The following is a 23,295-nucleotide window of genomic DNA, read 5'->3' on the forward strand; positions in this document are numbered from 1 at the left end:
TATTATAGTACCCAATACTAGTAAAAACTTAGTTAATCTGTGCCTATAGACTGGGCCACTGCTTCCCAACTAGCTTTATTCATTTCTGTCCTGTCTCTTGCTCTTCTTTATGGGGAATACTCTCCCCCATCCTTCTTCAAAGGAGTGCCTTCCCCAACTTTACCTCCTCTTCAATACTCATTTCAAATACCACTCTTCTATGCTGTAGTCTTTAGTTTCCCACAGCAGGAAAAAAATTAACTCTTAAACTCTCACAGCATTTGCTTTATTTTGACCTAGACTACTTTTTGGGATATTCTCTATTATTTGCTTAATGCATCTTATCTTTCCTTCTATAATTTATTCTACTTGAGGGCTGCTATAGTTTGGATCTGGAATGTCCCCAGAGTGTATGTGTTGAAAACTTAAGTCCCCAGCTTGATGCTGTTGAGAGATGGAGGAAACTTCAAGAGGTGGGGCCTACTGGGAAATCTTAAGGGCATTTGCAGCATACTCTATTTTTTTTGGTACCCGGGATCAAACTCGGGCCCTTGTGCTTGCAAGGCAGGCAGCGGAACCACTGAGCTAAATCCCTGGGCCCTGCAGCATACTCTTGAAGAGGACAACAGCAACTCCGACCTCTTTATCTTTCTTTCCTCTGTCATGAGATGAATGGTTTTATTCAAGCATGTGCTTCTGCCATAATGTGTCGCCTTGCCACAGGCCCAAAGCAATGGGGCCTATTGATCATGGATCAGAACTTGGAAAACTGTGAGCTAAAATGCATGTTTCCTCTTATAAGTTGATTATCTTGGATATCTGTTACATAACAGAAAGCTGAAAATACATGGGAATAATCTATGTCTGATTTATTATCATCCTCTTAGTTTAAAAACTGTACTAGATCTTCTACACACTCAATAAAGAAGGGACATAAACTATCTGAAATACTTACTATATGGTTCTTTGAGGAGTGCAGGAGGTGACAGTTTTATAAAATAATCAAGCACACATAGCATTAACTGAAAAGAAATCACCAAGTCATCTTCCATTTGTAATACTTCTCCTGAAAATAAAACAGGTTTATATATTTAAGAAAAGTTAGAGAAGAATAACTTTAAGTCAATTGTGTGTATAGGTATATTCATACAGTCATTCATTTGATAACACTAGAGACATAACAGACTTTTCCCGTTTTATGTTTTGTAAAAAAAAATCAAAGTCAGGTTTAAAACATATAAAGTTATGAAACTATAACTAAAGTTCATTTCATAACTTTATATGTTACATAAAATTGTCATAACTTTAAAATTATGAAATGAATAAAGTATTAATTTACCCCAATAATTCATTTCTTATGTCTAAAATCCATTTGTATGTTGTTTTTAAAAAACTTATGTCCAGTTTTGATATGAGCTACAGAATTTAGTACTTATTAAAATAATTATAAAAGTACAATATATGCTAATCCTTAATTCTAATTATGTATGAACTTCATATATATTCTCTTTTTTAACCTCAAATATTTTAAAAATGAACTGTCTCCAAAATATTACACTAACCATAGCCATTAAGAAATAACAAAACTGGCCAGGCGTGGTGGCGCACACCTGTAATCCCAGCCCTCGGGAGGCTGAGGCAGGAGGATCGCTGTGAGTTCGAGACCAGCCTGGGCTATACAGGGATTTCCAGAGCAGTCTGACCTACATAGTGAGACTCTGTCTCAAAAAAACAAAGCAAAACAAAACAAAAAAAAAAGGAATAACAAAACTGGGCTGGGATTTAGTTCAGTGGTTCCACCACCTGCCTCACAAGCACAAGAAACCGAAGTTTGATCCCCAGTACCAAAAAAAAAAAAAAAAAAAAAAAAAAAAAAAAAGAAAAAAAAAAACGGGGCGGGGATTTAGTTCAGGGGTTCCCCCCCCTGCCCCACAAGCCCAAAAAACCGAAGTTTGACCCCCAGTACCAAAAAAAAAAAAAAAAAAAAAAAAAAAAAAAAAAAAAAGAAAGAAAATAACAAAACTGATATATAATTGTAAGGTCATCTATAATTATTTAGCACAAAATTTTAAAAATTAATATTATATATACAACTAGCGGGCTACGAAAAAATAATTGTATATGATACATAACTGAGAAAAGAAATAGTATAGTTACACATAATAAATCACAGATCAAATATAGCCTTTACACATTTGTTTACGGCTTTATTCTTTTTAAAAGAGAAGTTTAATTTGATGCATTTTTTTATCTTCTGGGTACTTGACTATTAAACCAGTAATAGTCCTGACAAATACTAAAGAGGCAGAAAGTATTTCAGAAAACTATCAGGCAAGTTTTCTAGATCCATAGATAAGCTACAAAAATATGTTTCCAATATATTTAGAAGTTATTATGAAATACCAGAGAGACAAAGAAAGACACCAAGCATTTGGGGATAAAAATAATAGAAAGGTCAGATGAAAGAATCTCTTACTTCCCACTGGTTGAGTGCCAGTATCATTCTAAATTTGAAAGTAACTAAAAGAAATCCTCATTTTTCCCCTCTTCTAAACTGGAAGAACTAGAAATTGCTCATAAAGGAGTACAATGGAAGAAGTAAACAACTACAGCTAGATGATGAGCATAAAAGATGCCAGTTTACTATGGTCCCTGGGAACAATCTGAATCCCAACACAATCTTGTTATAGAAAAGAATTATGGAAATCATTCTAACAAAAACTAAACAACAAAGAATCACTGTACTCTAGATGCATATTTTACTTTCTCCCCTATCTATCTTCTAACTGAAATAGGTAGAATAAAAATACCAATATACAGTAATTCTTTAGGAATTACAAGCAAGCCACAGATGAAGTACAAAGTAAGTGAAGGGAGATTTCACTCACATACATTTGAGGAAACACAGAATTAGTGTTAGCCACAGAAAATTCCAGCAAGATGTAGGAGAAAAGTGGCTATAAAAATATATTACATTCATAACTACCATAAATTTTCATTTTCTATGCTGTACTTGATGCTACTGTGTTGCTGATTGCATCGCTTGGCCTAAGGTGCTGTGAATGATCTAATCAGTTGTCCTTCCTGGTATAATGAAAATAAGACTATCTCAGAGTCATTAGAAACTCAAAACCTAAAAAGAAGCTGTATCAGAAAGATTGAAGTATTAATCTGGGAATTAAAACAAGGACAGTACCAACAACAAAAATAGAAATCAGAAGACATTTAAGCAAGGCACACAGACTTCCAGCTCACCAAAAGCAAATTCTGGGGGAAACAAGGAGGGAAAGTCTGATAATCAACCACCTGGACACCCTGAACTGATAGCACGGGAAGTGACAAAACAGATAAACGAGGCTCTCGAAAAATTGAGAGCAGAAATAATTTCCCAGGTAACTGCAGAGATGGTGAGCACAAAGAAAGACATGATTAGATACTCTAGAACAGAAAGAAATTTAAAAAATAGATGAATTCAGGACCATGATAGAAGCCATGAATGCCCAACACAGGAAAGAAATGGAATCCATGAAACAGATTCAAACAGATATCCAGTCAGTGACAAAGAGAGATCTCGTAAAAATAGTAAGGGAACATGAGAAACAGCTCCTAGATGACACAAAGAAGAATAATATAAGATGGATAGGAGTCTGTGAAAAAGCAAGAGAAAGTACAAATGCATAAAAAAAACTGTTCACAGAATTAAAGACAGAAAACTTCCCAAACAGAGGAAAAGAATTTGACATACAGGTAAGTGAGGCATATAGGACTCCAAGTAGCTATGATTAAAAAAAAAAAATCTACACCTATGTAGGGGATGTGGGAAGGGTAGGGGAAAGGAAATAAGGGAAAAGAAAAAAATAAGAGAAAATGAAAAAATGGAAATAAAGACTGCCTGAATGGATTAAGAAGCAAAATCCAACATTATGCTGTATGCAAGAAATACACCTAATTCAAAAAGAAACTCAAAGACTGAAAGAAAAAGGATGAAAACAGTTCTCTGTGCGACAGGAACCTGAAAAGAAAGCAGAGGTAGCTATCTTATCTGCGGACAAAGTAAATTTCAAACCAAAACTAATTAAGAGAGACAAAGAAGGTCACTACATCCTTGTAAAGTGAACAATCCAAGAGGAACAGTGACAATCACAAATATATACTCACCAAATACTAATGCCTCCAACTATACAAAACAAATATTAAGGGACATGAAAAACCAAATAAGCACCAACACAATTGTAGTATGGGGCCTCAATAATCCACTGTCACAAATAGACAGATCGTCTAGACAAAAAAAATCAACAACAAAATACTAGAACTGAACCAAGCTTTTGAACAAATGGACTTAATAGACATCTATAGAGTGATCCACCCCACAAAATCAGAATATACATTCTTTACAGCTGCACAGGGGTCATTTTCCAAAATACACCATATACTAGCTCATAGAACATGCTTAAGTAAATGCAAAGGAATTTAATTTTATGTTATCAGACTATAGTGTAATTCAACTGGAGATCAATAGCATAACAAACCCCAGGAACTTCACAAACACATGGAAATCGAATAACACTCTCTTGAACAATCAATGGGTCACAGAGGAAATTAAAGAAGAAATGAGACAGTTTTTACAAATAAATAATAATGCCAATACAACATAAAGGAATCTATGGGACAATATGAAAGCAGTTCTACAAGGAAAATTCATAGCAGTGAATGCCCATACTAGGAAAACAGACATGAGGATCAGTGAAATAGATTAAAAGATGCAGAAACAACTCTAGACAGATTCAGTTACCTCATCTTTGACAAAGGTGCCAACCATCCTCACTGGAGGATAGATAGTCTCTTCAATAAATTACGTTGGGAAAACTGGATTTCAATCTGACGAAGATTAAAACTAGACTCTTATCTTTCACCACGCACTAAACTAAAAGCAAAGTAGATTAAAGATCTAAATATTAAAACAGAAACACTAAATTCGCTGGAAGAGAGGTTAGGTAGAACTCTCAAAGACACTGGCGTAGGTAAAGCTTTTATGAACAAATCCTCAATAGCATGGGAACTAGTACAAAGAATCAGCAATTTGTATCTCATCTTATTAAAAAGCTTCTGCGCTGCAAGAGAAGCCACCAACAGAGCTAAGAGACAACCTCCAATGTGGGAAAAAATCTTTACCAGCTGTTCCACAGACCAAGGTCTAGAAAATAACTCAAAAAACTCAGACCTCCCAAATACAGAAACCTGATTCAAAAATGGGCATCTGAAATGAACAGACATTTCTCAGACAAACAAATAAAAGCATCAAACAGACATAAGAAAAATGTTCAACATCACTGGTCATTCGAGAGATGCAGACGAAAACAATGCTGAGATTCCCCCTGACCCCAGACAGAATGGCTGCTACCAAGAAATCAACCAATAACAAATGCTGTCAGGGTTATGGGGAGAAAGGAACCCTTCTCCACTGTTGGTGGGAGTACAGACTGATGTAACTAATGTGGAAATCAATATGGATATACCTCAAGAAACTAGGTTTAGAGGTCCCATTTGACCCAGGTATTCCTCTGCTGGTTATCTTTTCAAAAGAATTAAAAGAATCATACCATAGTGATATATGCTCACCCATGTTTATAGTGGCCCGATTTGTAATACTTAAAACTTGGAAAGAGCCCAATTACCCATCAACTGGAGTCTGGATAAAGATGATATTTTTTCCCTATAAAATGGAGTAATACTCAGCCATAAAGAGAAACTAGAGACATTTATAGCTAAGTGGATGCACATTGAGGACATGCTCTTAAGTGAAATTAATAGAACACACATGTGTAAATACCATTTAGTTTCTCTGGTGTGATAAACTAAAAGTGTAAATAAGGGTGAAAATGTATAATTGATATTGTGTAATAGGAAGAAAAGGTCTAAAGGTGTAGGGAAAGTTGGAGAGGTAGGGGAAAGGTACAAAGGGAAAAGACAAAACAGAAAAGGAAAAAATGGAAACAAAGTCTCTATAAATAGGGAAGGGTGGAGGGGGTAAAGGGAGAGCAGGGGTATGGGGAAAAATTAAAACCAAGATACATCATGTAACGGTACAAGATCCCAATGATGAATGGAACTGTACTATATACCTAAAAAGTACCAATAAACTGAATGAAAAAATAAAACTATTAGATCCTGATGATGAATGGAACTGTATTGTATACCTAAAATGTATCAATAAAAATTTTTTTTAAAAAAGAATGTGGCTTTGGATGTAATTTGCTACTGTATTACACCTACATGTGATTTTAATTTTCCTTCTTCCTCTAATCAGTGAATAATATTTATAATTAGTGGACATATGTGTTTTATTAGTTTTGAAAAAATACAAAGTATTTTCTATTCAAAAAAAAAATGAGAAACTGCAGACATTTATAGCTAAATGGATGCACATTGAAGCCATACTCTTAAGTGAAATAAATAAGATGCACATGTTTAAATTCCGAAAAGTTTCTCTGGGGTGAAAAACTAAAGGTGTAAATAAAGTTCAAATTTTATAACTGATAATGTGAAATAGGAAGAAAAGGGCTAAAGGAATAGGGGAAGTGGGAAGGGTAGGGAAAGGAAAGAAGGGAAAAGAAAAAATATGAGAAAAGGAAAAAATGGAAACAAAGTCTTTGTAAATAGGGAAGGGTGGAGGGGGTGAAGGGAGGGTAGGGGATGGGGGAAAAAATTAGAATCAAGATACATCATGTAAGGGTACAAGATCCCAATGATGAATGCAACTGTATTACACACCTAAAAAGTATCAATAAACTTGATAAAAAATATATTAAATTAAAAATAATATCACATCATTGGAAGGGAAAAAAATCAGGAAACTCAGTACAGAATAGAATTTAAAAGAAGAAAATCCCCTAAAGGGTCTTGCACTAAGGATTTAAACTCAAGTTACATATAAACAAGGATTAAGCCAAGCTAATAAAAAAATTAAGAACCAAATAATACCATTAAGTAGTTCAACTCAAAATAGAAAAGTTGAGATAAAAAGTCAAAAAATTATAATCTTATGACAAAAATAGTATGGAGGCCAAAAAAAATTTCCAACATAAGGTAGTTAATGTTCTTGAAACAGTTAAAAATGACCTAATTAAATATTGAACAATATAGTATAGTAAAGTTTCTCTGAAAAGAAAAGTAGAATCTCAAGTTTAAAAAGAATCTTGGTGTTCCAAGAAAAACTCATGCAGAATAATAAAAATCCAGAGATATCTTGGCAAACACATTAAACCTAAGAGTGAAGGGTGGAAAAACAAAGTTCTTTAAGTATTCAGAGAACTAAATGCAGAGGGAATTATAAACTAGCCTCATATTTCTCAAGATATGTGCCAAAAACAAAAAACAAGGGAGACAAAGCATGACTTAATTAAGATTAGGATACGCAGCCAAGTTGTCCTTTGAGTAGAAAAGCTATGGACATGATCCATAATCATGTCAAGCATAAGAAAAACAACACCAAAAAGTCTTATTTCCTAGCAATTTTTTATATTTATTTTCCTTTTTTCTGTAAAATTAATTTTTATATTTGAAAGACAGTACTATTTTAAAGACATCCTATTTAAAACTATTTTAAAGACACAGCCTATTTTTAGAAAATTATGTTTGTGAATGTATTCATCTACCCATCTGTTCAGTCAGAACATATACACAAATATATATTTGGAATGATAATCACATGATTTTAATGATGGTTATTCTTGGGTGTGTCTTATGTAATTTTTCTTTGCACTTTACTGTTTATTTATTTTGAACAAATATTTTTATAAAAAGAGTAGATATTTATCCTTAAAAAAAAAAGAGGGCTAGGGTACAGCTCAATGGTAAAGTGCTTGTCTAACCTGGGTGAGGCCTTGGATTCCATAACCAGCACCACACAAAGGAAGGACAAAAAAAGGAAGGGAGGGAGGACAAAATATTGATATGAAATGCATCAGTCCCAAAATTGTTTCTACTAAAAACTCACAAGAAGTTTCTAACAGTTAAGCCATGCAGAGAATGGTTATGTGGGGTGGATTAACCCAATAACAATGTTGTGCTTAATCCAAAAGAACATTAACTCAATTATTACATTTGAAACACTAGCATGCAATAAACACAGTGAATTTACCTTTAGCTAGTAAAAATGTGATCCAAGAAACTTTCAACACCAATGCAGAATTTATTTCAGCAGATATTCTAGTGCACAAATAGAAAACAGGAATAAAAAAGAAAAACTTAACACTGACAAAGTTTTCTAAATACTTTGGGGTGATTTGTTACTGTTGTTTTGGTACTGAGGATTGAACTCAGAACCTTACGCTTGCTAGGCAGGCAGGGCACCACTGAGCTAAATCCCAGGCTTCTTCTTTTTAATTATAGACCTTAATTACAAGTGCATAAGAGAATACAGAACCTTTTAAATGCACAACTTGCACCAGAACTCAATTTGTCCTTCAATTCACTTAGTGTTTCTACCAAGGTATTATATTTAGGCCACAGAATAATAAATGTTTAAAAGGAAATACTGATATCTCAATTCTAATCTAAACTATTTACAGGACAAAGCATTCTATAATGTATTTGGTTTCAAATTACCTTAATATTTGCGTTTTGTTTTCTAATTAAAATCAACATGGTAAGTAGAAAAACAAAGTTTTGGGTGACTGGTTTGCCAATTTAACATTCTGCCATGATACTTTTTCTACAGACACTCACTTGTTGGAATTAATAGATGCATATTAGTTAATAAATATATATACAACCCATTATATCAAATCATCTTCAACACTACTACTTCAGTGGGGCAGAAAATCTGTAGAGCTTATCTGCTTCCAAAGAAAAACTGTGGAGCCCTTACACAAGTATACTGTTACAGTATGGACCATACTTTGGCAATGTTAATATAATCTTTATATCTATTCTTAAACAAAATTAATGTTTTGAGTATTGTTAATAAGATATCTGTGACACTCAATAAATATTTAATCAACTGATTATAATTCCCAGAGTTAGTAATCATTTTCCACTGAACTCATTTTTACCTACTGCACAGATCACCTTTTTACATGTCCTTTTTACATGTCCTTTGGTGTACAGGTTATATTATTTCTTTATAAGATAAATAATTGACATAGGGCTTTTATGGCCTTAACCTATGAAACAGCCTATACACATCTAAAAAGTAATTCTAGTGTTACCAATATGCTTGAGATTGCTCTAAAAAAAACCTTTTTGAAAAAGAAAACACTGTGTGCTACTTACGAACTGCTGGGATGTGTCAAATATATAAGTTCACATGTCCTGAAAGGAAGAAGTAATTTTATTAACATTTCGGCTTTTTAAATATTTTCATATTATAGAAACCACAGCAATTTTTAAAAGTTTCTGAAGAAGTGTTTTTTTTTTTTGTTTTGTTTTGTTTTGTTTTTGATACCAGGAATTGCGCTTGCAAGAGAGGTGGTGGAACCACTGAGCTAAACCCCCGGCCCCAGAAGTGTTTATTTTAAAAAAACATACAGCATTATGAAGCAAAGTTGAAGTACATTTCTCCAATATATGATACTTTAGGTCACTGTAATATCTAATAACAAAAAGATTCCATGGGTTTTTGTTTTGTTTTTGGTACCAGGGATCAAACTCAGGACCTTGTGCTTGTGAGGCAGGCAGCAGCACCACTGAGCTAAATCCCCATCCCCTATGGGTTCATTTTTAACTCATAACTGATGATATGGTTATAATCTCAAATTAGATCATAATTAATGATTAATTAATAGTTATACATTCAAATGGTTAATCCTATAATAAATACGCTTTGGTATAAGACTTAATTTTCCGTATAACTCTTCAAAAAAGGTATAAATAAGGCAGAAAAAAAATCCTGCTGATCCAAGGACAGTAAGGTTAACTAAATTATCCCAGATGATGGGTTAATTAAAATTTTAAATCCCTTTTACAGAGGCCTGAGTGGTCTTTTAAGGCCAAAACTGATTATGTTCCTCCCTACTTTAAAATCATTCAGATTCTCCACTGCCTGCAAGGCAAAGTTCAAACTCACCACCAGGGTGTCCCTTCCCACCTTTCAGCGTTAACAATATCAAAACACATCCTGCACTACTACTCTGGCTTACAAATGATAATCACTCTGTCTAGCATGCTCAGTCCCAGTTCCGACTCATCTTGCTTGGCAAATTTCTATTTATCCTTTAAACCCTATTCAGCCATTGCTTCTTCTGTAAGTTTTTTCCTTGACCAAAATCATCACTAGACTTACTCTTCTTACCAGATACATGTATATAATGTAACACTTTGCTTACTACATAATTTCTGCTTAAGTACAATTAATCTTCTACATCAGAGTATAACATCCATTATTGTCTTTTTCTAAAAAAATATATTTTATTTGCTATAAATTTTTTGATGATCACAGTGATGTATAATTTTGTATTTCCAATACCTAACTTACGGCCAGGTACTTACACTTATTGTCTGTTGTGGTTTGGTAAATAATTCACAATAAAAGAGCTTACAGTGTAGGTTCTTAAAAGTACACAATGCTTTCATAGGATTTTTTTTTGAGCTTCCACTCTTTCATAAGATTTTAATTGATGTTAAATACATATAAAGATATATGAATAGTCCAGTAAGTTCAGGAAATGCTGAACTCAACCAACAACTTATTCCATGGGCCTTCTGAGAACCTTGGGTCGCCAATGCACACTGTGACTGTGTAAGGGGGCATAGAGTATGCAGAGTTTCCTAAACTGGGCAGAATTTTTTTTCAAAAGTTAATATACACAGAAAGTTTAGTATGTTTATACCAGGCACTAGATTCCAGAACCATCTCTGCATCATCTCACTTAATATATTAAAAACTTAGTATTGGGCTGGGGAGTTAGCCTGCCTAGCAAGCACAAGGTCCTGAGTTCAATCCCCGGTACCAAAAAAACAAAAAAACAAAAAAACAACTTTAGTATGGAGGTATTAATATCAACTTGATTTGTACATTAGAAAACTAAGCACTAAAATTAGGTAACTCACTTATCCAAGATCATCCTACTACATGTTGGAGTCCAGATTACAATTCAATTCTGTCTGACTCAAGACTACATTCTCTTCTCTACTAAATTCTCCTTCAGCTTCCACTGATTGGTAAGGCATTATCTTTTTCAGAAAGTTCTTTAGGATCTCTAGTCTTGTATCCTATTTAGTAATCTGGAAATACCATTGCATAAAACTAGCCTTTAGGAAAAACACAGGCAATAGGATGTAGGAATATCTTGAGCCTTTCAGACTGTCCATACATTTTGTTGTTGTTGTTGTTGTTTTGTTTTTTGAGACAGGGTCTCACTGTATAGTTAAGACTGACCTGGAACTCACTATGTAGCCCAGGCTGGTCTCAAACTCACAGCGATCCTCCTGTCTCAGCCTCCCGAGTGCTGGGATTACAGGTGTGCACCACAACGCCCAGCCTTGTCCATACATTTTTAAGCTTTCAGATTTCAATATGCAATAGTTGCAATTTTTTAACTTTGACTTTATGTTATGATCTGAATTTTCTATCTTAATAATTCTCTATAATGTTCTTCTCCCCATAATTTCCAACTACTCATACTATTAAAAATATAGTCAAAAATAAATGTATATTTAATAAATATAATAAATATATAGGATATTAACACAAATCTGAACATAAAAGAAAGAATATTGGCCACTTATCTATTGATCAATGTTCTGTTTATAGGAAAAGAAGAAATACCACAACTTAAAAAGTAAACTATAAAGTCCATATTTACTTGTTAGTATATTACATTCTCTAACATCTCTAACTCTTCCTTAGCCTCCAGAAGAATCAAATACAATTCATTAGTTGAAAGTATGATGAGTAAAGAAAAAAGGTATAACAGAAACCAATACTAAAGCAGATACCTAGACAACATAGGTAGTTTCTACTTTTTGGAGGTCTAAATAACAACAAAAATCTCTAAAACTTTTTATACTTATATTTTTATGATAAGTTCCCTGATATGAAGGGTTATAAGCAAATTTAAAGGACAGAAAAGAATTTAAAGAGTCACCATTACATTTTAAAAGGATAAGCATTATATAAATAATCTGATCAACTTAGTATGAAACATTATGCTAAAAGAAGAAATATTCTAAAGTATAAAAAGTGATTATCTCTAGAACTGAAATTGTGGTTGATTCATATTTTATTTATGGCTTTCTGTAATTTCTATAGTTTACATTTCTCATGGAAATTACTTAAGTACTTCACTTATTTATCTTCAAAACAGAACAAAACTAAATAAATGTAAGAAAAAAAAATCCTTCAAATCTCTGAGGCCAACCCTTAGATTTTTTTTCCCTCTACTTTTGTCATCCTCCATCATACTGCTGAAGTTTTTAGTCACATACCAACCAAAATAAAGGGAAGGAAAAAAAAATAGATGTATGCTTCTAAGAAGATGCTTCTTTCCAGATTGGTCTCCAGCCTCATTCTCTTCAAAATATCTAAAGACATACACCTACCCCTTTACCATCCAATAAGTAATTGCTTTTTAGCTAAAAATATCAACTTTCATATGCATGTACTCAAATGCAATGAACCCCAAAACATAGTAACAGGCACACTCCATACTAAGGACTACAACACTTGGGACAGGAGACCACAGTTTGTGTGAAAAATATATTTTAAAAATTAATTCACATTTATTCATTATTATCTTATGGAACAGTGAAATCTCTTCTAGGCCACAACTGGGAGCACAAAATCACAATCTGGTACTACAGTAACATACATCCTCCATTACCAAAATCTTTTTTTCTTCCAAACTAATAAATGCCATGGAAACAGTTAAAATTTAGGCAACTATTCAGAACTAGAAGACTCTGGACAAATAAGACAAATGAGAAATAAGCTTTAAGTTTGTGGGAGAAAAAAAGAAAAAAAAGAAAAGTAAAACAATTTTGGAGAAAGCATTCAGAATGTACTTGAATGAATAAAAAGGCTAATGAAAAACTAATCACAAAAGAGACAAGTCTAAGGGGTAATAAATATATAATAGTTCCAAGATGGTATCAATTTCTAAACAGTGACATGAAAAATCAGGGTACAGCACTAAGAAAAGTCTTACTTTACCTTTCTAATTTGCTGTAGAGTGCACATAATACATTGTATTTCTTCAACAGTCTTGATATAGCATTATCAACTTTGGTACTGGTATCAATTTCTTTTACTAAATCAAAGAATTTATAGACACTACAAAGAAAAGAATAAAAAAGTGAAAGTAATTTTTAAAATTTATTTTATTTTCAAAACACACGCATTATAATTTGAAAGATTATTAGCTCTACATCAAATCATTTTCATGTTCTTTGGAGGGAATTATTTATTGATTTTTCTAGAATTTTAAAAGAAAAAAATCAACCAGCCTCAACCTATGTCCCATTATCTATATTACATCAATTTATGATTGAGCATTTAAGACAAGGTTCATGAAAGGACACCTACATATCTACTGATTGCTAAGTCTATTTGTATGGATTGTTAAAAGTTATTTTTAAATGACACATAAAAATGCAAGTTTATTAATGGAGTATCACATGATATTTCAGTAAATGTATGTATCATGTGATAAGATAAACATATCTCTCTCTTCAAACATTTATCACTTCTTTATGGTCAAAGTATTCAGTCTTTTTTTTCAAGCTTTTATGAGATACACCTATAGTACAAAATCACTATTAAGAGTCACCCTGTATCTGTATGTGTAAAGACCATGAATTTCTGGCATGTGCAAGGCCTTTGATTCAATCCCTAGCACTGCAAAAAAGACAAAACGAAAAAAATTTTTTGAAGTTTGTACCCATTTATTTCATTCCAACACAAAACTATGTGGTTCATGCTCGTGTTTCTCTTTCCATGCTTAGAACTCTTCTCCAAAGCAACCTACTCTCCCATAGAGACATTCTTCCTTCCTGGCTCCGTCTTCTAGACTGCCCCCACCCCTTCAAGTAGATCTCTTCTTCACCCTGCTAGGGTTGACTCCCCACAACAGGCAGCCCTCCTTATCTCCCTTGTACTGATCCCTACACTAACTGCCCACACACTCTTGATCTCTGACATTGCACACCCAGGAGCCCACATTGAGATACCCTACAACTATATCCGATACTCTAGTTTCTAATCAAATTTGAAAAATGAATTTTACCAAAGCAGCTAACTGGACCAAATATTCTTAGTCACTAGGCCCACTGACAGGCTGTCCAGTCACCAACAAAAGTCTCAAGTTAGGTACAGAGGCATGCACCTGCAGACCCAACAATCTGAAGGCTGAGACAGAGGAGGATCCTTTGATTTCAGGAGTCTGAAACCAGTCTGGGCAACACAGTGAAACTTTGTCTATAAAGTAAAATAAAAGGACCCACAAATGCTCATTAAAAGTTTTCATAACATAAACTGGCTGCAGAGGCACATGCCTGTAATCCCAGCTACTTGAGAGACTGAGGCAGGTGGATCAAAAGTTCAAGACATCCTGGGCAATTTAGTAAGATTCTGTCTTGAAACAAAAATTAAAATGGCTGGACCAGTGACCTAGTTCAGTGCAAGGTCCTGAGTTCAATCCCCAGTACCTGAAAAAAAAAGTAAAAAGAACTAGGGATGTAACTCAGTAGCGTAGCACCTGCCTGGCAAGCACAAGGTCTTTTCTTCAAGCTTTTATGAGATATACCTATCCCCCGAACCAAAAAAAAAAAAAAAAAATTTAAAGGGCTGGCTGTAGTGCAGTGGTAGAGCACTTGCCTAGTATGCGTGAGGTGCTGGGTTCAATTCCCATTGAAAAGAAGAAAGTTCCCATTATATGAAACGGATGGGAGCAGTCATTAATAACCATGTAGAAAAGTAAATAAAGGAGTAAGAAATGCTAGAAGATAGAGAAGATTAGGATGTTGATTAAAAGAGAAAAAAGAATGGAGCAAATATGCACAGTCCAGAAGAGGAAGAAAAATCAACCACAGAACAGTATTTATTAAAGAACCACTCTTGCTGTCTTTATAACGTATATGCCAATATCTGTCCTTAGAGTATCATGAAAACTGTGCACTGTTAATAACAAAGCTTTCTTCTATAGGTAACCTAAGGAAAAAAAGACAAGGACAGGCTCTATGAATTATTTATGTTATTGATACAATTTCTATATATGAATGTAAAAATATAACAATTTTATCTAACTAATTTAAATTAAATACCAGTTAGGTTAAATTCTAGAGGGTTTTACTCAAGTAGAAACATATACAACTAACTACCTATCTGGTAAAATTATTTACTATTGTTTTATAAATATGTTGCAAAGGAATCACTGGAAGTCCTGGAAGGTTTTGCAAGATAAAGTTCGTGAATTATTAGAAACAAATTAGTATATTCTTCCAAGGCTTATAAAGTCAACAAAACATTTGTTAAGTAACTACAAGTATTATTGTCATATTATATTTGGGGGCAAGTATTGTAATAGACACTCAGCTGAATATACAATATTCTGTAAAATAATGTTAATTATCATATCTACTTTGTTACTATTTCAAATTTTAATAAATTTTACTTAAATTCTTTTATACTAGACCCAACATTACTTTTTTATAAAAGTTTTAATATATAGGCCTACTTTATAAATCCTTGTTCTTTTGTAGAACTTACCAACAGTTATGATTAAGACAATCTACAAATGAATAATGACAAAAATTTTCCCAGGACACAAACTGCTACATTTTTAAGAAGTCAGCATAAATAAACTTCCATTAAGGGCTCCATGAGAGAATGACAATCACTATTTGACCCGTCTTTTTTGTTTTATTTAACTTAGCATTTCTCACTAACTTAAAGTCTTTAAGAATAAAGTCTTAAGGTCGTTTTCTTTCATAGGAGAGACCTAAATTTATACAAGAAAATTTACCTGGTTTCTATATTTTTCTGTAGCTCAGTAAAAGTGAATGGCATCTCATCTAGGTCAACCGCTGCAATAAAGATACAGATTCCCCACAGTTCCGTTTTCTTTTGAATATAACCTTTCTGTGAACAACAGTAAAATGGTCAAATATTTCATTAAATCATGCACACATTGACTATTGCATTTAAACTGTGCTATATGTGATTTTTTAATTTAAGAACAAAATATATGTGTTTTTAAATCATATTGGCATATACTTGACAATATTTTATTCTACATGAAATAAACACTTAAATTTTAGATTGTAAGATTAAAAATTAAGAGATGAAGAGGCTAAATCACAACTTCTTGTGGAAACTTTGAGTTTGTTCTTTGAAATAGTTTCCTTTTTCAACAATCCAATATTATCATAGCCACACTAAAAGATATTAGAATCTCCAACATTACTTGTTTAAAAAAGACAAGCCCACTTTATTTGATTATCCTTCCTTGTTAATTTATGCTTTCATCAATTTGTTCATAGAAATATATTCTAACCTTGTGTAATTCTTATGTCTTAGCTCCCTTAAGTGCCTTAGCTGTAAAAATACAAATAACACACAGCCACTTTATAAGAATTAAATAAGATTGTGCTATTAGGCTGGGCGTGGTGGCACATGCCTGTAATCCCAGCACTCGGAAGGCTGAGGCAGGAGGATTGCTGTGAGTTCAAGACCAGCCTGGGATACATAGTGAGCTCCAGGTCAGTCTCAACTATACAGTAAGACCCTGTCTCAAAAAACCAATAAAAAAAAAAAAAAAAAAAAAGATTGTGCTTATGAAGCTGTTAGAATAGTGTCCAGCATTTATTTAGTACTCAATGAATGATGAATATCATTATCATTCTACTTTTTTTCCCCAACCATATATACTACCTTCTAAATACATATATAAATTTTGTAAAGTTTGAATTATACTGTTTAAAACAAAAGAAATGTTAAATTTTCTAATGGTCTACTAAACAGTTGGAACTATTAGCTTACTCTCAACTGAAGATTACAACAGACTTGAGAAAAAATTATGTGATAAAATTTTACGTTGTTTCAAAGAGAAAAAGCATGTGATATACTTTTACATTGTTATGAAATCTCAATTATATATAAGCTTTAGGTTAAAGTGAGTGACTCAGTGAGACATTGTCTCAAAATAAAAGCTGAAAAAGGCGCTGAGGATGTAGCTCAGACAGGCCCTGTGTTCAATCCCCTGTACATTATAGCTTAATGGTGATGATTATAAAGGTAATCATATCTGTCAAAATGTATTGAACCATGCACTTAAAACTGATATATTTTATGCAAATTATACTACAATGAATTTACTCCAAACTATATTACATACTTACTATTTCTGAAACAGAATATAAACATATATATACTTCATCACTGTTTTGAGGACTACTAAGTCTATACTTTAGTAAAATAAATGAACATCAGCTTTTGTGGGTTTATATTAATAAAGCCAGTTTTTTAGGAACTACAATGTGAAAGGTTGTTGATCTATGTGATGGAGTCTAACTCTCAAAAATTTTATGTTTACTTCTCATCATGTTACTAAATATTGGCTTTCTTATTTGCCCTCAAGCTATTACCTCTCGATTTATCTACTTATAGCAAGTCCAGTTGTGTTTTGTTTTATCTTCATCCTTTAAAGGCTGTAAAATGATATACCTAAATTAGCTAAGAGTTACTATGTTGTTTAATCATTTTTTTAAACTCCCAGTTTTATTAGGACATAGACCACACAATTCAACTTAAGATCGTAACCAATCAGCTGAGGGTTCTTTTGCTGAAAATTGGATAAAAACCACAATTACGCAAAATGGATCTCTTTTAGCTTAACAGTCCTGAGCTTTGGAAGCCAGCAGCTATACCTCTGAAGTGTTAGCAACCCTCTACCACTCTCCAGCTACTATCAGCTCTCAGAGGACTACACAGGGACTATAGATGGTGGCTTCCAGGAATTCTGCATTGCTCTTCGTATTCTCTAGATGATAGCCTCCTACAGTATTTCTAGCCTGGCCGCTGGCCACTCCTGGTGTTACCTTTGTGTAACAGCCTTTGTGTAACCAGCTTTTAGTGTAACCATTTCAGGATACTGTACTTGAGATAGAAACCACAAATAGGTAAACATATGCTATCTAAAAGAGGCTTTATTAGGACTTACACTGCAGTATAAGCAGAAACAGTACACAGACCTACCAGCTAAGAGTATGGAGAGGTTGCTTAATGTGGGGGAAAGGTCAGCTCACACATGTGCAATGTCAGAATTTCTGTTTAGTCCTGAATAGGAAAGGGGCTCCACAGGGACCTGACTGTGGATGGCTATAGAGAGGTAGAGTCAACTGAAATGGACAGAAGCTTGCTGCAGCCAAAGCAAATGTCACCCAGAGCAGCCATAGGGCACCTGGTTGGCTGTGAGGCATTTGAGACAGCCACAAAAGAAGAAAAAATAAAATATAAAATAAACTCTAGGGATATGTCAGTCCCTTCTCTTCTGTCTCAAGATCGTTTGATATAAAATACCTAAGTTAAATGTTCTATAAAATTAAAATTATTAAAATTTTCTGATTTTTTTTTTCAGTACCAGGAACTGAACTCAGGACTTTGCACTTGTGAGACAGGCATGGTGAAATCCCTGGCCCTAACTAGGTTCTGATTTTTAAGGACATGAGGAACTTTACCATGAGCAAAATATGACCTTAATTCCAGATATGGCTTGTCATTTTCATTTTTTTAGTTATTTTAAATAGCAAAAGTTAATTTTGATTAAACTCTATTAATTTTTTTCTCATTGAGTTTATTGGTACATTTTAGGTATACAGTAGAGTTACATTCATCATTGGGATCTTGTACCTTTACATGACAGGTCTTGGTTCTCATTTTTTCCCCTTGTCCCTGCCCTCCCTTCACCCCTCCTGCCCTTCCCTTTTACAAACACTTCATTTCTACTTTTTCGTTTTCTCATATCTTTTTCTTTTCCCTATTAGCTTTCCCCTACCCTCCCACTTTCCCTGCACCTTTAGCCCTTTTCTTCCTATTTCATATTGTCCATTATATCATTAAGATCTTATGTACTATTATAGTTTATTCACACCAGAGAAACTATTCGGTATTTACACATGTGTGACTTATTGATTTCACTTAGGAGTATATCCTCAATTTACAGAATGCTTTCAGTGGTAGTGTCTATGAATCTTTCTCTAATGCCAAGTTCACAAAAATATTCTCCTACGTCATCATCTAGAACTTAAGGTCTGTGATTCATTTGGGTTAATCTTTATAAATAGTACAAGGTAGGAAATGATTCATAGTTAACAGTGTTCTGATTAATCCAGCTCCATTCACTGAGAGGACCATCCTTCCTCTACTGAATTATCTTATCACCTTTGCAGAAATTCAACTGACAGTATATGTGTGCTTCTATTTCTGGATTTTCTATTCTGTTCAGCTGAGCTACATGTCTTTCGTTTTACCAGTACCACCAATGCTTTCATTATGGTTTTACTCATTTTAGGTTGAATTTCATTCAAGATTTTTCTATCTGAAAAGCCATCTGACTCAATCTCCCACTGAGCACTGAAAAACTAAGAACTAGAGAGGTCAGGTTTGTTTAACACAGTTAATGCCACAGATCTGAAACCCAAGTCTCCTAACACTCAGGTTACTATGGTTTCATTTCTTTAAGAGTTTTCCCTTACTACAAGTCTACATTGATGTTCTCAGAATTTTCACTGTTGAAATCTTTAATCTCATCACTGTCTCCAAGAGTTCTGTACTTTTAAACAGTGGTCTTGATTTCTATTTTATTGAAAAGGATGAAGAATCCACAATACCTAAAATCTCAACATTCTTCTTCACATCAAATAATTTCTATTGACCTTCTAGTCTTTCTTTTTTGTTTGTTTTTTTGTTTTTGTTTTTATTTTGTTTTTTGAGACAGGGTCTCATTACGTAGTTGAGACTGACCTGGAACCCACTATGTAGCCCAGACTGGTTTCAAACTCACAGTGATCCTCCTGCCTCAGCCTCCCGAGTGCTGGGATTACAGGCGTGCACTACCATGCCCAGCAACCTTCTGGTCTTTCTAAAGCTGTCTGCATTTCATCAATGAAAATGCATCTAGGTATTGCTTATTTTCTAATTTTAACAAATGGACATTCTGATGAATTCTCAAATTAAAAACTCAAATCCCTTCCACTTTAGATCACATTGCCTTTCATATTCAAGATGTAGCTTATTAATCCACCCTGCTGTCTTTTTAAAATTTTTCTTACAGTCTTCCAAAACTTCCTCTTTGCTTAGATATAAACTTTGCATCACCTTAAAAGTAATAATGTCTTTCAATCCCAGAACTCTATTAAAATACTACTCTCATTACACTCATACATACTCCCCCATCTTAGTCACTTTCTCACTGCTGGAACACAATACCCAGGACCCACAACTTAAAAGAAGAGATTTTAGTTCACAGTTTGTAGAGGTCTCAGTCCATAGTCTTCTAGCTCCAAGGCAGGATGGCATGGCAGGGGGTCCCAGGAGAGGAGAGCTGCTCATGTTATGCCAGACAGGAAGCAGAAAAGACAAAGAAAGGAGCCAGGAAAGGAAATAATAACATTCCAGGTCATGTTCATAGCAAACCCCCACCCATCATACCCTATCTCTTAACAGTGATTTTTTAAAAAGCTAAAAAAAAAAAAAAAAATACTCCAACTTCCAAAGGTCCTGCCTATGATAACCTGAGGCTGTAGGGGGACATCTAGATGGAAAACATAACACCCCCGTGCCCCTCCCTGACTAAACATGCCCATCTCAACACTCACCATACACATTTCCTACAGTGTGTGCACACACTGTATCAATGTATAAACACTACTCTACTGAAATTCTTAACTAGGTTTTCAAAGATCTTGAGCTTTCTAAACTGAATGGCTTTTTTTGTTGTTGTTTGTGTCATCCCAAAAGACATGCTTGAAGGTTTTTTTCCCTCCTTCAATCTAACTCTGCAAAACTTTTTTTCCTTAGTGGTTAAAATAGTCTAACATCCTCATCCTCATTCTAATCTTTGAACATTTAAGAGTTTCTTAATTTCAAGGGCCCTTTTCCACCATTCTCTATTTTTCCCAGCAATCTTAAAAATTCCTAGGGCATCCCCCTCATCTCTATACAGGTAGTTCTCATGTTTCATTCTCCTTTCCAGCGTAACAGTTTTTTAAGGACCAGGTCTCATTTTCCAATAAAAGATTACAACCTAAAATCTGTAACTGATATATTTTCTTGCAAATGTAAATGAAAATATGACAACTACCTTAGAACAGCACTTTAAAAATTATTTTAAAAAACAAAAATAATTCTTCTTTTGCAGCCAAATCAATTACCAAAAGTCATACTAAAATTTGGGAGAAAAATGGTCAAAGAACAAGCATTTTGCAAAATAAAAAAAAATACCTTTCCAAAGACTTTTTGAAAATGCTGAACCTCAAAACAATGTCAAGGAAAGGACATTTTAACACATATAAAGATCCTTTAAAAGTTGTTTAATATCTACAAATTTATTTAAAATAACTGGAAAGCTGAGTCAAGATTTACTGTAACTGGTGTTCAAAGAATTATTCATAAAAATAGTTGGAAATGCCTAAATATTTTAAAATAGAATGGTTAAATAAATGATGGAGCTATATTATTGAATAATACAAATGCAAAACATTTGAAATTACTATTATAAAGACATGGGAAAATAGACAAGATAACAAGGCTAAGGGGGAAAGAACTAGAATATGGTATAAGATTATTTGCACATTTTTATTCTAAATTGTGAAAAACCAAAAAGGTATCTACAATTGTAAAACAGAAGTTAAGTCAGTAAAAAATACTAAATTTTTATAAATCAGGGTAGAGCAAACTTAGGAGTACTACTGAGAAAAAAAAAATCTTTAAAATACCAAAATTTTAATGTCCTGTTGAGCTCGTGTCTGTTTCTTATCCTCTTTTTTTCCTAACATATATTAAATTTAAATCAAAATCTACTTCAGTACTTAAAGAAGCTACCCTATTGTGGTATCATTTAGCTGAGTTCATTTGAACCACCCTAATGATAACCCCTAATTAACAACAACTTGTATGATACTGCATTTTTATAATACACTTACTTGTGAAAGAGCTCCACCAAGTGGTGGCATGCATCATAAAGGAAACAAAAAAATACTTATAGACTCAAAATTTAAACTGAAATTGAACTGCAATTTCACAAGTTAAAAATGATATTTTTAATAGCCTGTACTTTCTGAGCTACACAAGATGAAAATAAGCCACTAGAAAAATGTTCTGTATCTCAGGATTAAAAGAATACATTCTTACAGTTAATTCATCAGACTAATGGGTGAAAAGTAATAAAGTTTACAGTGAATATATTATAGAATGGTATTAAGAGAAAAATAGGAGAAAATATTGCCTTTAAATTCTATGTTTTATGTATGAACAAAAGGAGTAACCTGAAAAAAATGGCAGAAATTCCCCCTTTCAATTGTACAGCATTAGCTGACAGCAGTCTGTTAAAAGATATTCTTGTATATCCACCGAAACAAAATGCAGGAGTAGCACAGTCATGAAGAGAATTACAAAGGCTTGCCCTGCCTGAACTTAATTACATTTCTGACACAATATGTTGGGGTAAATACCAGCTGGATCAATCATCTAGTTACACAATACTTTTGAGAGGAGAGATGACTCTACTCTCAGGAAAACATATACCTAGCAAGTTCAGATCTACCCAGTCATCTGCCCAAATATGAGTACCTGAAACATCTTCCCTTAAGAATTCAGAGCACAGGCCTAAGTTTTTAACTGGACTCTGGCTTCCTTGCTCTTTTGTCCCTACATATCTCAATTAGTTGGTAAGCATCTTGAAGGCAGAATATGAAAACCCTTCTTATATATCATTAATTAAATGGGTATAACTGGCATCTATAAACCAGTTCTCCAACACTATTGGAATATAAATTCTCCAGTTTACATGGAATATTTACTAAGACAGATATTCTGAACCACAAAATTCTTTAAAAATCCAGAAGAAAATCATACAATGTATAGTCTCAGACCATAATGGATTGAAACCACAAATTAGGAACTGAAAGATACTTGAAAAATGCAAAAATATTTCTAAATATGACATGGATCAAAGAAGAAATCTCAAGTGAAGTTACAAATTTAAACTAAATGAAAATACAACTAAGGCCAGGGATTTAGCTCAGTGGTTCTGCCACCTGCCATGCAAGTGCAATGTCCAGAGTCCAAACTCCAGAACAACAACAAAACAACAAATATATATA

The 23,295-nt window shown here is 33.6% G+C and overlaps 1 protein-coding gene across 2 annotated transcripts in view; it reads right to left on the bottom strand.

Annotated features, from left to right (window-relative positions):
* Nucleotides 1–23,295, bottom strand: part of Rb1 (RB transcriptional corepressor 1) — a 161,110-nt gene that overhangs the window by 104,040 nt on the left and 33,775 nt on the right. For both annotated transcript variants that reach the window (XM_010636999.3, XM_010636998.3), the window contains exons 3-7: nucleotides 15,939–16,054; nucleotides 13,130–13,249; nucleotides 9,253–9,291; nucleotides 8,120–8,187; nucleotides 935–1,045 (exon numbers count right to left, since the gene is read on the bottom strand). In XM_010636999.3, the coding sequence (XP_010635301.1) occupies nucleotides 935–1,045; nucleotides 8,120–8,187; nucleotides 9,253–9,291; nucleotides 13,130–13,249; nucleotides 15,939–16,054 (454 nt within the window). The remainder of the gene's footprint in view (nucleotides 1–934; nucleotides 1,046–8,119; nucleotides 8,188–9,252; nucleotides 9,292–13,129; nucleotides 13,250–15,938; nucleotides 16,055–23,295) is intronic.

Source organism: Fukomys damarensis, unplaced genomic scaffold (assembly GCF_012274545.1).
Source record: "Fukomys damarensis isolate Sample0158 unplaced genomic scaffold, DMR_v1.0_HiC HiC_scaffold_38, whole genome shotgun sequence".
NCBI lineage: Eukaryota > Metazoa > Chordata > Mammalia > Rodentia > Bathyergidae > Fukomys > Fukomys damarensis.